At 41.1% G+C, this 18,247-nt stretch overlaps 1 protein-coding gene across 1 annotated transcript in view; it reads right to left on the bottom strand.

Annotated features, from left to right (window-relative positions):
• LOC121885962 (WD repeat-containing protein 70) overlaps positions 1–18,247 on the bottom strand; it is a 40,805-nt gene that overhangs the window by 19,457 nt on the left and 3,101 nt on the right. Inside the window, exons 7-10 of the mRNA XM_042395815.1 lie at positions 18,112–18,245; positions 16,913–17,066; positions 12,209–12,285; positions 4,933–5,107 (exon numbers count right to left, since the gene is read on the bottom strand). Coding sequence (XP_042251749.1) covers positions 4,933–5,107; positions 12,209–12,285; positions 16,913–17,066; positions 18,112–18,245 — 540 coding nt within the window. The remainder of the gene's footprint in view (positions 1–4,932; positions 5,108–12,208; positions 12,286–16,912; positions 17,067–18,111; positions 18,246–18,247) is intronic.

Below are 18,247 nucleotides of genomic sequence, written 5' to 3'. Positions count from 1 at the left end.
ATAAATGTTTCCTGCATGTTCAATTATATATTTAAGCAAATATCCTGCAACAGACAAATGGAATGAGGAAAAGACAACCCTCGTCCAACTCTGGAGGTAATGATGAAAAGAAAACATAAAACAAGGAAGGAACATAGACTTGCAATAAAAATGCTAACTAAATGGGATAGTCAATGCAGGGCAGGAAAAAGATAAGAATTATTTAATTTTTAAACCTGATTATCTTAATAATAACTATCAATCAGAGAAGGTTGTGCCTTCAATAGGCAGCTAGTGGTTATTCTAGCTGCCTATTACACCCACTCTAGCTATTTCTAGATCATATAATGCTGTTGTGAAAGGCTGAGTGTTTATTTACTATCCTGATGTTGGCTGGCATTGGTAGATGCCGTGGTGTTTGCTTCCTGTGATAATCTACACAGCCGGCTTGTGAAACCGGATTCTTATACAGTGTTTGAAACTTCTCTCACGCCTTGTGACATCCTCTGTAAGCTGTGCCCTTCTCTCTGGCCAAGGAGCATCAGGCTAAATTGTCATAATATTATTCAGCAAACCAATGCGACCATTTTTCTACACATATAATCATTTATACAACTTACATGCGCACATACACACAGCTGTTATCAAGGTCTACACACATTCAGCAGCAGGAGTTCATAAATAGCTGAAGGAACACCGCATTGGGTTTCATCCTCAGTAGCCTATGATAACAATCTACCACAGCGCCAACTGTTCCAAACCAAGCTATCCAAGTATCATCATATAAATACTGCGAGACTCTGCCTTCCTCTAACCTCAATACTTTTACAACCGTACACCTATGAAAGACTTAATGATGCCTTATGTGCAGTCAGTTGTGACATCTCACTCTGACCTTTGTTTCTTTCTGAGGATCAAGTGGCCAAACCACAGTCCTGAACAGCCACTCTGATCTTTCATGGAAATCAACAAATGGTGATGGTGAAGCTGTGTGTGTGTGGGTGTTTTAGAGGATCACACTGCAGTGAGTGTCCATATAATCTACACTGCAAGAATTAAAGGTTAAAATATGTGTAAGCACTGGATACAACACTGAAAGCTATAGTACTCCTTCTATCTTCTATGAAGAGCATCTCTTGAAGGACAGAAATCATGTGAAAGTCACGATGGAGGTTGCAAGATTGAGATCTGTTGGAAATGTTTATGATCAAGCTGTCCTTAGATGGACCAGATTGCACTTCAAATGTTTCAGTGAAGACAGGCTCATGATGAGAGCTGTGTCTGTACTCTAGTTGGTTATCAGATCCTTTGTCAGTTTTCTAAACATTTTCATTGGACTTTAAAAAATTATTTGTTGATTGTCTGTCCTAATCTCCCACAGCCCCATATTTTATGACAAATAGAGTTACTAGTTTACAGTGATACTGTGCAGAAGGTCCTGTGAGGCTGGACTGTAAATTATGTGCTGACCTGTTAATTATTGCAGGTGACAATAAATTGTGTGCGACTAGTTTAATGTAAAAACAGGGTATTAAGTGGAGGAAAAGGAGCCTACAAATGTAATTAATTTTATCAACAACAAGATGGGCTAAAAGTCAGAATCTCAAAGGATAAAAAATTAAACAAGGATTTGCCGCACAGTGAAATTCAGCTCTAGACGAAGTGAAAACCTCTCCTTGATCTCTGGTTTCTCTCATTATTATGGACCAATCGCTGTGAAAAAGCCACCTTGTGCTGAAAACAAGAGAGAGTTTCCCATGTCATCTGATGATAATACTCCCCGCAGACTGGTTTATCAAAACCACCTCTTTCGGGGTCCCACTTTGTAGTCTGGAAACATCTAAGTCCACCAATGACATCATAGCATTCCACAGGTCTCTGTGGTAATGTTTTGGAACGAAGGCCTGCAACCCTCGGTGCACAAAGTATCACCGAGTGCACATTACCTGGCAACCATTGAATGCAAATGAAGTCTTGCAATTCTGGCACCGACCCCTCCGGTCAGAGAACAAGCATGCAATCACTCTCTGTGGCAGTCCACTAAAAGAGACCTACTTGACTCCCATCATAGGATCAATCAGCTCATGTCAGGGTTCAAGAGCACGATGTGTCATCTTCAATAGCTCCTCTTCAGGCTGAGCTCTAGATCAAGGTCATGTACATGATTGATCGTGATTGATCTGCCTGCATATTCTGGCTATGAGTAATAGTGGTGATACAAGAGGAGATAGGCCTCCATTGGGGGAGGGAGTAGCAGTAAAAGCATGAGGTCAACTCCTTTTTAGGCTTGTGGCTGAACTCAAGTCAGCAGCACAGGTTGCTGATTAGGGCAGAGGGCACCTACAAAATTCTTGAGCCATTCAGACAGGACAGGCTCCAGTGGTCAGGCAACAGACTTGACTATTGTAAGCTGCTATGGGACGCAGGGTAAATATTTAGTTTGGAGAAGGAGGGGTAATAAATTTTGAGAGCTTTAACCCAATCACCCGGAGCCTGCTGCTATGAGCAGACCAGGGGTGGGATGATGGGTGAGTGGAAGAGAAGTGGGAGTCTATACAGTATTGGTGCATGAATGCACAAGCACCCACAGTAAAGACACAATAGGAAAGTAGTTACAGGGAAAACAAATCCTCCATCTAACTACATTGTTTGTGTGTCCTGTGATTATGAAGTTGACTGTTGGAGTAATTATAATGTAGCCTACTTCCCATTTGACTAATCTGGATAAGCCCCTCTGTCTAATCAAGCTGTTCCAACTCACTAACTACAGCTTAATTGTCACTGTCACTATTCTCATATGAAATAACAGAAGCACTCAACCTTGTCCACATATGGGTTTGGACAGATGAAAGGATATGAAGTGTAGCAAAAGAATTAGAGATGTGCTAAAAAGCTAAAGGGCCGAAAAACAAGTTCTAATTCTCCAAGTCATTCATGAAAATGCACTCACACTCAATTGTTAAAAATCTACATTGTATACATCAATATATGTGCAGTCTTCCATCAATTTTATTTTCCATCTTAAAATGTAGTTGTTTTATAGAGTTTTGGGACTCCCAGATGAGTAATCACAAAGTATTTCTCACACAGTGGAAGCAGTGACTTGTGAAACTGTTTGCAAAGGAACTAACTTTAATGTAAGACAGAACCATACTGGAATGATGCCTACAATATATCATCTAAAATACTGAATTATGAGTGTTGTAGGTCCCCAAAACCCCCTCTTCGATAGAAATGCACCTCTTACCCTTCTGTTTCCCTCTTCCCGTCTGTGTAGTGGACGTAAGTCTTGTGTGTGAACGAAAAAGTGAGCAATAAGCTGCCAAACCTGCTCTGTCTCTGATCCTTTCACAGGAACAACAGCAAGTTATTTCCTGCCCTGACACTGACCAGAGATGTGTCACTGTAGCAGTCATTAAGAAGAAAGACTCATGGGTAGACAGGAAGACATGGGTTAAGGAGTAACCAGCAGTGATAAAACATTCAAGTCCCCCAAACGATCTAATTGATGAAAGACGGAGAGGAGAGGCATTCTCCAGCCCTGAATGGAAGTCATTTTTGTTCACAGTGACAATTTGTCAAATAACTCAAGTGAAAACAGCGAAACAAGTGAGAGCAACGCTTCTCAGGAGCCAAGATCAACTATTACCTCAACAATGTGAATCTTGAAAGAATGGAATGTACACTTTGATCACTAATTGCCTAATTAACTAATAGTGGAAAATGTACAGAGGGAAATTGTGATTGGGCCTCCCAACAACTTCCATATAACTCAACTCAATCATCACACGCCAGTTAATTCAGTTACATAATAAGTTGTTTTTTTTTAAGCCATGCTAGCAATGTGGCCCAAGGGGTGGCAATGTCAGTCTGTCCACCACTATGGTCCAGTCTGAAATATCTCCACAACTATTGAATGGATTGCCACGGAAATCTTGTACAGACATTAATGTTTCCCACAGGATGAATCCTACTGACTTTGGTGATCTTCTGACCTTTCTTGTTAAACCATCAGCGGCTTGACATTTTTGGCTTTTAGCAAAATACCTCAGATGGACTGGCATGAAATTTCATACAGACATCCATGGCGCCCAGAAGATGCATCCTAATGACTTTAGTCATGACTTTTGACTTTTCCTCTAGCACCACCATCAGGTCAAAGTTTTCACTTGTCCTGTGATAAATCTCAACATCTACCGGATGGCCTGACACAAACTTTTATACAGACCTTCATGATTCCCAGATGGTGTATCCTGATGACTTTGATGATCCCCTGACTTTTTCTGTATCACCATAAGGTTCACAGGTTGTGGTTTTGAGTGAAATGTTACAACAACTATTGGATATGTTGCCATGTCTCCCACAGAATAAACTGTAATCACTCACTCCCTTAACTTTTTATCTCACACCATTTAATGTGTCCAATACTTTGGATTATGACTAAATATTTAGCAGGCTAACAGACTAAACTAAGATCTTGGACATGGTTAACATGCCTGCTTAACATCAGAATGTCAGCATTATCATTGTTGGCAGGTTAGCATGCTGAAGTTATCATTTAGATCAAAGCAATGCTGTGCCTAAGTGCAGCATCACAGAGCCACTAGCATGGCTGCAGACTGTTGTTTCTATAGAGGCTGGGCAGAATGACAGCGACTCTGACCCAAGCTCACTGCCATGTACCTCATCAGTCTGAGAACAGAGTCGATGCAGGTCAGAAAGGCTATTTATTAACATTCTCAACTACTTCAAGTTTGGACAAATGCATTTTTAAGCCAGGCATTTTGAATTATTCTCAGTGTTAGTGACTTGTTGAACTCTGGCCTCTCTGGCCTGTGACCAGATGACCTAAGTCTCATGACTCTGTACCCAAGGCCATAACAAAACAGACATCCTATGTTTACAACCCACTGTACATTGTGGTGGTTGGTATGTGTGTGTTTTAAGACTCACGCTGAGGTTTCTGTCCCAGATCTGTATGGTGCCATCCTGGCAGCCTGCTGCAACAAGCTTCCCATCACGGCTGTAGGTGCAGCATGTGGGGGTGACCTTCTTCCCCTGGAAGGAGCGGGGTTTAAACACAGACTTGTGCTTCTTCTCTGAGTTCAGGTCCCATGTGCGCACAGTGCTGTGGACAGACAGAGAACTGAATTAATCCTCATCAAACTGTCATGAATCAGTCATAAAATATCTGTCCCTCAAAACATATTGGTCATTAACACCATCCGCACCATAATAAATCAGAATCATATAGAGATACAGTATATCCGAATCAATCTCATGAACATGAGGTTAGGCAGCTATGTGTTGCAGGGTGAGGGGTTAGCAAACAGCAGAACAGTAGATCAGTGTGACAGGCATGTCTGAAGCTTCCATGAAATCCTGATTCTCTTTCCTACATCTGTTGGACACATTACACAACCTGGACCACTGACAGCAAGGAATTAAAATGCAGATTTTTTTGGAAACATGCAAATGAGAGATTTAATTATATAGTGTTCTAACTTAGGCCCAACAAGAGTCCCTGATTGGTCTATATAAACAACTACACATTATACCGACTTCAATTGTGTTATTTAAAAAAAAAAAAAGTTTACTAATTTACTTCACTAATATTGCATTTAATTTACCCATCAAACCAACAAAAATGGACATACATTTACACATAAAGAATGCAAAATGAAGATATATGGTATCACCAATGCTATCACCGAACTAAACATGAAACCATGTGACTCAATTATCTGTTAAAATAAGAAAAAAAAGGATGAAATAAAAAAAAAAGTCAAAGCAGATGTCAGTATTTCCGCATGCTTTGAATTTCAAAGTAGAGTGGACAATGATCTGAGAACATCGAGTTGTTTAAGTTAAAATAAGGTGGAACGTTTTTCCTTTGACCCTGTTGGCATGACTTGGTGTCTAGAGGATGTCCAGGCAAGCGATGTTGCACACAACTTCTTACCACTTAACCTAACTCTCATCAATTTATTCAACTAGCTTTTTATTCTTTCAGGGCCTTTGTGAAACCACCAGAATTCAAAACAAAGTTAATAACACAGCCTACAGTGAAAAAATGTTTTAAAAAAAGGGAAACTATGTAAAAGAGATAAAAAGAAGGCAGTAACGACAACAAATTGACATTCCACATTTATTTATTGAAAGACTGAACTACACACAAACATGTTTAACCAACCTTTCACACACCCACACTCACACTCACGCCAGACAGAATGCATCCAAATGTGTCTGTGACCCACTGGCTGCTTTAGTGAGCATCGTGACCTTCGGGTCATGAGGTCAGCAGAGGAGTATAAACACACAGTGAGGGCTGCTACTAACAGCCAGGCAAGGATTCCTCCATGGCCGGCTACAAAGTCACAGACACGCACACTCAACTGTGTTTGGATAAGTCTAACAATGTGATACAAATGCCAGCTGAAGACATATGGTTTGAGTGAGAACTGGAAAGGGTCAAATAAAACTCTGTTTGATGCATAGTTGTGTTTAAATCCACATAAACCATGGCTGTTAAGAAATGAGAAAATCTCTTACTGGGAAAAAAGTGCAAAAGCCACATATGTAAGGATGTTTCCCAGCACAACCTGTAGGTTACTGCATTGTACACTGAGTGTTAACATGAGTGTATGTGTGAGAGAGAATGAGAAAGAGTGATAGCCCTGGACTGGATGACAAATTGGTCCACCTGCTGCCTCACACAGATATCTCTATTTTGTTTACAGAAGACCGTAGGCGTCTGTCAAGCCAATAAAGACAACATAACCTTTCGCGTAGCACACAAAACCTGGAATGCTATTTATCGTGAGGGATCTTTCCAAAACATGGCACTGCTGGCTGTCAGGGGGACAGAGCGGGGAGGTTGGAGCCTGCCAGTCTTGAGCCAACCACAAAGCATAGGACGAAGACTGCACACCCTCGCCTGTCAAGAGCAAGACACAGAGCAGGGCAGGGAAGAGGAAACTGTTTGTACTCTAAAGTTGCTAATTAAAGCTTAAAAATGTTCCAACCCCCACCAGATGAACAAAAATCTAACTTCAAATCCCAGGTTTAATTCATTGTAACAACTGCGCTTTTTATTCCAGAGAGGGAACATCCTCTGAGGCAGCCTCTAGTCTTTCCTCACTCAGAGGAGGTGGTTGTTTAGGGAAAGTAACAGCAATGAACAAGTGAAAATATTCTGGGGCAGTACCTTTGCCCCTTTTCTTATCCCTGCAACCCTGTTTTCCCTTCAGTCGGCAGCCCCCTTTTCCCACACAAATGCTTCAGAGACAGAGGGGTGAATGCAATAAAATGAGAGCCATACATCCTCAGTCATGCGTGTGCACTTTACGAGGTAGCGCAGTCGTTCACACATCAACTGAGGAGTGACAACTCCCCGGGCCCCAGATTTTATCTGTCCGTCAGGTTATAGACCAAGGGGAGCTGACGATTGCTAGGATCACTTTCCCAGATAAAGAGATAAGGAAGAGAGACGGAAAAGAAAGGCATACGTCTTGTATAAGGTTGTTTATTGGTCGAATTCCGGTGATGGGGACAGGGTGTGTTGCCTGGTGGCCGGTTGACTGACTAACTGGGGCTCTGTTATGAGAAAGGGGGATTAGGAGGGGAAGATGCTCCATCTTCCATTGCAGCTGAAGAAGATAAAGTGGGGAAATAACAGAGGGATTTGGGAGGAGGCATACACATGCTGGCACTCAAGCGAGGAAGCTAAAGAGGAATCGCTGTGGTCTAAGTAAAGATGCACTGTGGGTGCAGTGATATACAGATCCAAGCAAAATCACCACATTATTAGTGTGGCTCCAAGCTGGAGGATCAATCTAAATAGGTGTTAGCTGAGCAGGTGAGACCACACACTACAGGCACAAAAAGCTTGACTCAAGGACTAAAAGAAGTCAAGACAGCTATTCACATTTAATCAAGCGATCTGGTTGATAAGACGCTTTCCTCTCGGACCTCCCCACAATGAAGTGGCCTGATTCAGTAAGAAAAGAAACAAACACTGTATTCACACACTAAAAAACTACAAATTACTGTCACTCAAAAAATCAGCCATGACTGTAAATTGAACAAGGAGGACAAATGCACACCTTGGTGGTATGGTATGTGCGTTCTTGGGCAGGATATGGAACACTAGCATTGTAAGGCAACAGTTGGAGACGCGCTGGACTGTGGATGAACCTGATGTGTCAAACTGCGAATCGCCCCAACATGCTCACACACACTTCGTGGTGTCTGTCCTCACTCTTCATCCCTGTTCTGTCACGTAGATCACATTTAACAATCCAGCAGTCCTCTCGAAAGATCTAGAGTAAGCTATCACCAAGCTTTTCACTCAGAGTACTGAAAAATAGTTGACCTACTTACTAGACATGAGTATGCTAGATATGATCAATTAAGATGCCCAGGATACAAAAGTTAAAAGAGAAAGAAATACTGACTCATACAAAGCTATAAAGAAAAAACTTAGACCACAGGTAGCAAAAAAGCACCATTAAATATGAGGATTTATCCGAGCAGCGGATCATGAATCTGCTTTGTGTGACATTTTCTATTTTCCGGATGTTCTCCAGTAGTAACTCCTCAACATGTCACATGTATCACATCATGTGTTTGGTTTGAGCACATGATAAAGACAAATAGTTTGTTCCTCAGCAGTAAAAGGCCCTGCCATGTTGTCCTCAGGGTCTCCTTGCATACAGCTACACATCCGAGTCCAGCTGCAGCCTTGACAGCAGGCCAGCAGGAAGGGAATCCCTGGCATTCAAACCTCCTGGAAACATTCCTCAAATTGTGTGTATTTGTGTGTGTACATGTGCAAGTGTGTCTCAAGACTCAACAGAAGTAACATGTGGGCTCAATTAGAAAGTCGCCGTTTGTCCTATCCTCTGCTCCACTGGCTGAAATTTCAGTCACAAAAAGGAGCAAGGAGCATGACATAAATTTTTGATCGTTCTCCTGGGGTGTCATAAAAAGACAAAGTGAAGCCAATAATCAGCCATGTCATGTCACTGAAGGCACTGAGGCATAGACTTCAACACTGTTAGTTACAGTATGGTTCATTACCATTTTAAAACTTTTCAACATCAAGGATTTTTATGCCACTACTGTTTATGATTTCATTTATTTGAAAAGGATCCAGCTCTCATAAAAAAAAATTTAAAAAAACACTGACAAAAAAGTCCCGGCCATATTTTTAGTTTACTTCAAGTTCAATCCTGCCAAAGAAATACTTCCACCGGGAGTAGACCCAGCACATATTGCCTTCACTTTCTGAGAAATAAATCTGCAGTTTTCAAACAGGTGTTCAGTCTTTCAGCGAAGCCTTAGTTTAAGTGGTTCTATGCTTAATACGCATTTGGCCTCTTTGGATCTAAAATGAATAATGTTGGAAAATATTGTGCTGTTTTACAGTCTCACCATCTCTCAAACAGAATGACAGAGGAATGTGAAACGTTGACACATTCACACCAGTCCGAGCAGAAATGCTTTTCACTGATGGACGAGAGACGCGCAGTTCTGCTGGAACGCCATTCAACCCTCAGTGCGCAAGGACAATCACCACCACCCTACTGCTGCTTTATTTAACTGCTTCATCAGTACTTCCTCTCAGGGAAAAAGGCTGGGTTAATGAAATCATTCAAGGAGCTGGGAGGCAGTTCTTATGAATGAGATTCCATACAACTGGGGGGGCCTTTAATTAAGGAGCTGGGCGGTCCAGTGATCATGCTTAATAACCTATTCAAATAAACACAACAAAGACTCTCTAACTGGGCTGACACAGGAAGAAAGACAGAAGTGTTGGTCTGATGTTTAAGCACACACAGCCAGTAGCGAGCACCCACTGGTACTATTGGCCAACTGGTGGTCCATTCTTAAGAGGCCCACTGACTACAGTGTGGCCTCTGCGGACTCCATAATTCAAAGGATGGCACTGAAGTGGATGGAGCTGCATACATCAGGGGATGGTGAGGGGCAAAGAAAGTTAGAAAGAGATGCTCCCTCCATAATGTTGTCCATAGGGTTACATTATGTCTAATCACAAAAGGTCCACCTATGAGGGGACTGCGGTGTCACAGCTTTGTTTCATGCCTGCACAACAGCGGCAGCAGAACAAAGTTGGCATTAATGCACTTACACATCTTGCAGCAGCCAAACCAGAAAATTCCGACTTGGGGGAAAAAAGTGGAGGGAAGGTAGATGGAGCTAAGAGGCGACCACCACCGAGTGTGATAGGCTGAACACTCAAGCAAAAACACAAACATAGACATCTTTTCTTAATGATCCAAACCTAAACTCACAGTAGAAAAAATATGTATTGAGACCATAAAATGCTGTTGGCAAAAAACTCTTATTTTAAGACAATATTTTTTCACTTCAATATAGCTGTGGGGCCTGTTCCAAGAAGTTGAATAAATATACTGAGTAAAATCCATAAAATCCATTCCCACAAACCTGAAACATAGCCTGATGGTCCTTGTTTTTTAAAATAACACAATTTTTTTTTAAATATCAAACTAATCTAAAAATATGTTTACAAAATGTTTAACAGACAGAAAGAAAACAATTAAAAGCAAGTCTGCAAAAATAGTACTTACGTACTAAAAATAAAACTTGTATGATAAAATCTTTAACGCTTAATTTGAAAAATGATGGGTTACCAGAGTACAGAAACAAGGATTGAAGAAGTGATGATAGGTATGTTTGGCACTTGTTAAAACTCTGATGGTTACATTCTGTTTTATTGGAGGAATGAGAGGGACTTTTGATTGAAGACGAAGGTTTGTGGGGTCAACCAAGAGTACCGCACTTTATCACTAAATAACGCCTGTATTGCACTGCACATTACTAATATGATGATAAGGAAAAGTGCAATATGGGAGACTTTACATGGGGTTAGATGGAAAACCTCTCCCACCTGTAAATCACTCTGAGCAATCCCTCCCTCTCTTCATCACTGCCTCTTTCTCTCCGAGACTCAGGTTGCTTTGCTGACCTGCACTGTTGATGTGAACCCTCCTCACACGCAGCTGCTCTGCCTGTGAATGGCTCCCTGTGCGCTCCTCTCTGCTGTTCTCCTGTGAGTCAGCCAGGGGCAACACCCAGTGCTAACGTGCCAGGGGAGGATTTCCAGAGCCTCAATAAGAGCTAAATAAACCAGCCTCCACATCTGGGAGAGCAGTAACACTGGTAAACACTGGGCCGCGGCCTGCCCACAAAGCCAGGCCCTTGTTTCCACTTAATGATGATGATAGCCCTGGGTTTCTGCACTGCTGCCTGTCACACTCACTTAGACTCATCACTGTGCTTTCGTCACACGTGTTCACTCACAAATATTCACGCACACCTATACACATGGCAAAGGTTACAGCTTCTGCAGACATACAGGACTAGTGCTGCTGTAAGTAGACAGAAGACTGCTAAAACTCTTCTAACTCTGTGTGTGTGTGTGTGTGACATCTTACTATCTCCTGCAGTGTTGCTCTGGTCCAAATCACTGCATACAAATAGAGATCTGTATTTGGACTACATCCAGCAGAAAATGTGCCATGTGTAAATGCACAGCAGTGAGGCCAAACTACTATTTCCAGAAGCATAGTCTGGACTAGAGGACTCCCTGCTGGTCACAGAGGAGATGAGAGCAAAGAAAAGTCTGTTGAGTTCAGAGCGTTGCCTTGGCTATGGCGTTCACTAGTTACTTGCCCAGCAGGGATGATTCTGAATAAATGTTGGACAAATTATCATATTATTCAGAAGCATCAAACATGTCTTTAAATATGTCAAATCCAATAAGAATTTAATTTGATAAAGTGAAGGGATTTCTTTGGGTAGATTCTCGATGTCACTGTGCAGTAGACCATTAAATAAGATGTTTTTTATGCACATCCTGGGAAGCCATGTAGGATGATGCAACAAAATAAGATAGTTTCACTACTTACAGTTAAAACTAGTTAGCATTGTCTGAAAATTAGATTTGGCAGTGTACAGTACTTCAGAGAAATACCCAGAATCACAGCATGTCACCTGTTTCATCCACTTTTACCTTTATGGACTTTTAATTAAGTGTTAGTAAAAGTGACACATTTTAATACCAGGACATCTAACAAAAAATGCATACAATGCATTACGTTTATATACTATAGAGCAGCTGCACAAACACAGATTCTGCCTACATCTCAGTGGTACATTACATATGGACATATTTAAAACTCACCAATCATTGGAGCACGTCATGAACTCTTCTTTAATCTTGGGATGCCAGCAGCCAGAATTCAGCATAGCCGTGTGGCCCTTAAAAGAGCAGAAAGTGAAAATTAACAAATTACACACTTTTAACAGGCACTAAATTGTTGCTGACCAGCTCCTGTAGCTAGCTTCCAGTCATTTTGAGATGCAGTAAACACCTGTGAATCATGTGGTTTAATGTTGATCCAGTAGGCAACATAGACATTCAGGGTTGCCGCTTGCCCTAACGCCAGTTTTCAAACTCATTTGATATTTAAAAACCAGCTGTAGCAGTTGTAACCAGTAAGAGCCAGTAGAAACATAAAATGGGAAATGTTGCCAGGAGGAACCAATAAAGAAAAAATCATGAAGACTTCTTTTGTAATTTTAGAGCACACAAATTATGTGCAAAGACAGCTGTTCTTGAGCCAAAACTGCTGTGCAAAAGGTCACCCGTTTGATTATTTCAGGAGTGCTATTAAATTATTGTGACGATGCACTTCAGAGTTTTGTTGTGAACTTCATGGCAACTGTGAGGCCTCACATGGCAACAGGGACTAAGTCGTCTAAAACACATAAAAAAGTTCCCTGGAGGCGCCCATTGTGTAACCTCTTCTGAATGCACCTTAAAAGGGCTCTCTCTTGAGGACAGGATGGTCTTTGGACCTTTAATTTGATCATATTGTAACCTTGACTTTTGGCGTTTCTCGACAGAAGCCTTGACTTATAACTGAACCAGTGAACTTTGAAGTAGTGCAGCAGGCTGTAGGTCACAGCTCCAAACAGTGAGCTCCTAGCAGAGTAACTTTTAGCGATTTCCGCTGCTAGAGTAGTCCTATGGAGAATTACTCATAACAAATGACTTCAAAGTGGGATAACACTTTGCCAGGTCAGAGAGGAACACTTCAGTATGCTGCAAAGAGGCTTCAGATATGACATACTGCTGTTTGACAGGATGCTCAAGAAGGCAGAGCCTTGCATGAGCAGAAGTTGACCGAATGACATCAGTGTGTGTGCATCAGGAAGAGAGGCCTGCCTGCTCACTGTCAAATACTTTAAGCACACTGCTTTAATAATCGATTAAAGGAAACTGCCTAGGTCTTGCTGTTTAACGACTAAAAAGGAGTAATGACAAATCGCTAGGTTGTTAAATGTTATGGTAAAAAAACACACTCACCATATGATGAGGTTAAAGCTCAAATGGGCTGTGAATGACTTGACTGCCTCCCTGCTCTGTGCAATAACATCAAAATAAACAGAATCATTCATCACAAGAGCTTCATGATGAGGGTGAAGGAGCCGATACCTTCCTTCCTCTTCCTCAACTGTTTAGGACAACAAATTGCCAATGACTAAAGAGAAACAGACTAATGCTCTTACAAACAGTGAACAAAAATAGAGTAAGTTAATGACAAACAGCCAAGAAAAGAAACCACTCTGATAACAAGAACTGACTAGGGACAAAACCGGCATTCCCAGGTTTTTTTTCTACAGAAGTGTAATGCATTCACTTGAGAAAAAAATTTGCTCTGTTTTTCTGAATTAACGAGATAATTATCTCAGAATTCTGAGAATTTTTTCATGAAAAAAGGGAGATACTTGTGTCTTTAAGTAAAATAGATGGTATTGTTATTACTTGGTCGACTTTGCACAGGCACCTCAAGACAGGCAAAAATGTGTCATCAAAGCCCAAAAATAGATGAAATGAAACAAACACATCAGACAGAGCTACAGGCCGTGACACACCAGGCTGACATTTGGCCAATGTCAGACCGTCAGTAAGCGTCTATGGCCCTAGTTTTCGTGACGTGTTGGGTCTGTTGCCGCTAGTCGGACCCCTGACGGCAGCTTTTTGGCTGATTGGGCATACTGACTGAGAGAGATCACTCTGATTGGCCGTTCAGCAAATCGGTAGAAGTGAAACGGAGGTGATGAAAGCAAGCAATCAACTTTCCTTTCTTCTTCCACAACCAAAAGATCAAGGGCTGACAATGTCCTTATCAATTTCTTGACTTGAAGTCAAGATACTTGAATTCAACTTCTAATGAATTCTCAATTAGAAGTAGCTATATAATGAAACCGTCTGTGGTGAGCGAGTGGTGTGAAAATAATAAGCAAACACTGCTTTGTTTATGGATTGTAATCCGCACTCCTAGGTCTTCCCTTTTTGAATGACGAATACAGGCTACTGCCACTTGCTGGTATGGGGAGTTATTTCCTCTCACGCACGTGCAGAACGTACGTGTTAGTTGGCCGTTGGCTGTCGTCTTTGTGGTGTATTCAAGTGCAACTTTTTGACCCAGACATGAGGCGACGTGAGGCAACACAACAGTCAACCTTAGTTCAGAAAAATAGAGCAAATTTTTTTTTCCATGAAAATTTTTCTCAGAATTCTGAGATAATTATCTCGTTAATTCAGAAAAACAGGGCAAATGTATTACGCTTCCGTAGTTTTCATTGCAATTGCATTTAGCAAAGGCTAAACAGTTTTCTGTATCTGTTAGGTCCAAGTTGGGAGTGCTGAAAGGACCAGTTGATTAATCAATTAGTTGATCAAATGAAAATTGGAGCAGGATAGAGAATCAATAAATCAAGTTGACAGAAATTTAACAATTTTTATCATCAAATAGGTAATTTATTAAATGAAAATGCCAACTATTCTCTTGTTCTAGCTTCTCAGATGGATTTGGATTTTGGACTGTTTGTTGGACAAAACAAAGCAGTTTGAAGGCTGTGATTGGCGTTTCTCACTGTTCTCTAAGATTTTATAGACATAAAAACAACATATAATACAATGCTCCTGCTTGTGTATCTAGGCCTCTGTGTGGCAAATCTCTCTGCACACAGTGGGATGAGTTCGGAGGGAAGTAATTGTCTGTCGACAGTGGCAGAGCAGAGGCAGGAACTTAATTATCACATGAGACACAGCTAATCGACTGGGACATTGTCAGTGGGCCAAAACGCATTGTCATTGAACCAAACTCTCCCATCAGCTCCAGATGGGGCTGAGCAGGACAAGAATGTAGGACATCCAGGAAAACACTACTTGCAATCAATGGGCCTTCACTTGTACAAGTGATTAATATGGCTGGTATAAACCATGTCTAAATGTACTACAGCTGACACAGATGGTTAGTGACCACCGATACAGTTTTCTTAACCACAGTAAAACCCAAAAATGGACACTTAATTGGGATCCTCCTTTGTAGATTCAGGTACAAGCAAGAGATGAACCACGACAAGTCCTGAAAGCATGTGGTGTTCCTCTCCCTCTGGGACTGCCTCTGGCTGGTCACACAGCACAGACCCTTTATCCTCACAAACAAAAACAGAGCAGCTCATGGCTACACCTTGCTACCATTATGCATTGGCAGGGTTAACACACAGAGCAGAAAAGAGGAGCATCCGGCCTGTGCTGAGAATTAGCAGTCATTCTTGGGCATACTGCTGTTGCTATAGAAATGAAAAAATACCTATAACATATTAAAAGATACTTCCAAATTGGGTCTTATTTTTACAGCTTTGGCCATCATTATTATTTTGTAATAATGACATTGTACATACCAACTTAATTGCTAGGAGTTGCAAATGCAGCTACATTGCTAAAAAGAAGTTACTTGGGGAAAGAAACACGAATTGTCCGTTATAAAATCCATCTCAGTTTACAGACAATCTTCTTGGTTCAACTTTGACCTACCAGACCTGCTGTAGTTGTGTGCCCACACAGCTTTCTTGTGCAATGGTGGATTATTTAGGGCTGCAACAAATGATTACTTTCATTACCAATTAATCTGATGATTATTTTCTCAATTAATCATTTTGTCTATGAAATGCCAGAAAATAGTGCAAAATGCCTGTTGTAATTTCTTAGAGCTCATGGCGACATCTTCAATTGTCTTTGTTTTGTCTGAGATACACTCACCGAGCATTTTATTAGGAACACCTGTGCAATATCAATGCAAACCAATACAACAGCTCTGCCATAAATTCTACCTTTCCTTAATAAATTTTCAGTTTTTGTCGACATTGTCAGAAAGTTGATAAATCTACTTTATGTTTACTATTGAGGTCATAGTGGATGGTGGTGGAGTGCAATATATGGAAATGTGTTCCTAATATATTGCCTCCCTCGTGTATGTTAACGGTTTGGACAAAATAGTAGCATTTATGGCAGAGCTGCTGTATTGGATTGCATTAGACTACACAGGTGTTCTTAATAAAGTGTTATGTGAGTGTGTATGAAAGATATTCAGCACACTATCATGTCCGTCACAGAAAAGCCTCAAATCCTCACATTTGAGAAGATGCAACCAGTAAATGTTTGTCATTTTTTCTTAAAAAATTATGAAAATTATTAGTTGATTATAAAAATGGTTACCATTTAATTTTTTCTGTCGATCGATTAATTGATTTATCGACTATCAACGGCTCTACCATTACTACCTACATTTCCTGTCCACTCACTTTTGGTTTTACTTCCGAATAAAGCGGTTTAGATAATCTGGTAAAACTGTTATCTTATCATCTCACTGCTCACGGTGTTTATTGCCCTGTTGGACTTAGAAGTAATGATGATGCCATGTTGCCAAACTCAGCAATTACATTGATGAGTATAATGTTATCATTTAAATGATAGAAACGAAAATAAGACTAAAGTTGTAATGAACCCGAAATATGTGTAAATGTAGCATACCTTAGTGTTGGCCATATCCACGATGTACTGGTCTCCCTTCACACACTCCATGACATTGAATCCATCACGGTCCAACACCTTGGCCTGTGCGTTGCCAGAGACCACCAAGATGACATCACCAGTGATGCTGTACTGCAGGGACTTGATCTGATGGCTGAGGAGACACACATGTTACATACATATCAAACATGAAGATTTCTGTATTGCTGATAAGTTCTGATACGTGTCTTAGTGCCTGTTTGCAAGCCACGTGTGAGCTGTGACTTACACCAAAACATTGTTACAGAAGAAGCTTTTAAAGAGGGAAAACAAACAGTAGGTACATGTGACTATGGAACACAATGTAACATCTGATGTACATATGATGGTTGGCCTCTTTGATGTAGTACAGCCAACAGACAGAGACACAAAACCATAACAGTGAACATAGACAGACACGATCATTCTACAATACAGGGCAACACATGCAAGTGAAGAGACGGACAACTATCTGGACAGTTTACCCAGAGTGAGATTAGCAATTCAGGTCAATATCAAATAGCATTAACACAGCAAGGGGTAGATGGGGCACCAACATTTCTGTACACTGAGTAAAAAGTTCCAATGTTGAAATGAAAGTGAGGCTAGCATCAATGCTGTTTGGAAAAAGATTCACTATATGGGTCTAAATGCTCAGTTTCCTCATTGTTCCAGTTAGACCGAGGTGAGGAACTGTCTTTTGGGGTCAGGAAAGAGGAACAGCGGACCTCAACAGCACAGCTTTCTATATGAAACCCGGCTTGTCAGTAAACCATAGAGGCTACTGGATCATACTGTAATCAAATTAAATGTGGCGTAAATTTGTGCAAATAAGGGGAAGCCTGCTCCAGCTCAGCCCACTGGTTCCCAAAAAACAATAAGGAATGTGATCTTTGATGATGGCTTCAGTGAAACAGAGTAAACACCCGCACACACACAAACACCCACACATCTCAACCATCTGCTTCTGAAAGGCTCATTTTGAATGAAAAGAGAGGATGTCCTGGAGTCAACATGAGGTTCAATGAAGCTCAACAAATTTGTGTGCGTGTTTGTATATGTGTGTACACTTTGGCAAACATAAATGCAGCGAGTTTTCTGAATGTTTGCATGAAACTAATTACCCACATGTTAAGCAAATGTGTTGATATTATGCATTATGCTCTCAGAAGAGGACTCACCAATCACAGGGCTGCAGGGATCTGAAGGCCTGCAGAGCCTGGTCCATCCCAGCAAAATCCCAGAACCGCACATCATAATCATATCCACCAGTCACCAGACGGGCTCCAGAAGGGTCTAAACCAAGAGCCGATACCT

The sequence above is a fragment of the Thunnus maccoyii genome, chromosome 19 (genome assembly GCF_910596095.1).
Source record: "Thunnus maccoyii chromosome 19, fThuMac1.1, whole genome shotgun sequence".
NCBI classification, from domain to species: domain Eukaryota; kingdom Metazoa; phylum Chordata; class Actinopteri; order Scombriformes; family Scombridae; genus Thunnus; species Thunnus maccoyii.
This window is presented reverse-complemented; position numbering and strand designations above follow the sequence as displayed.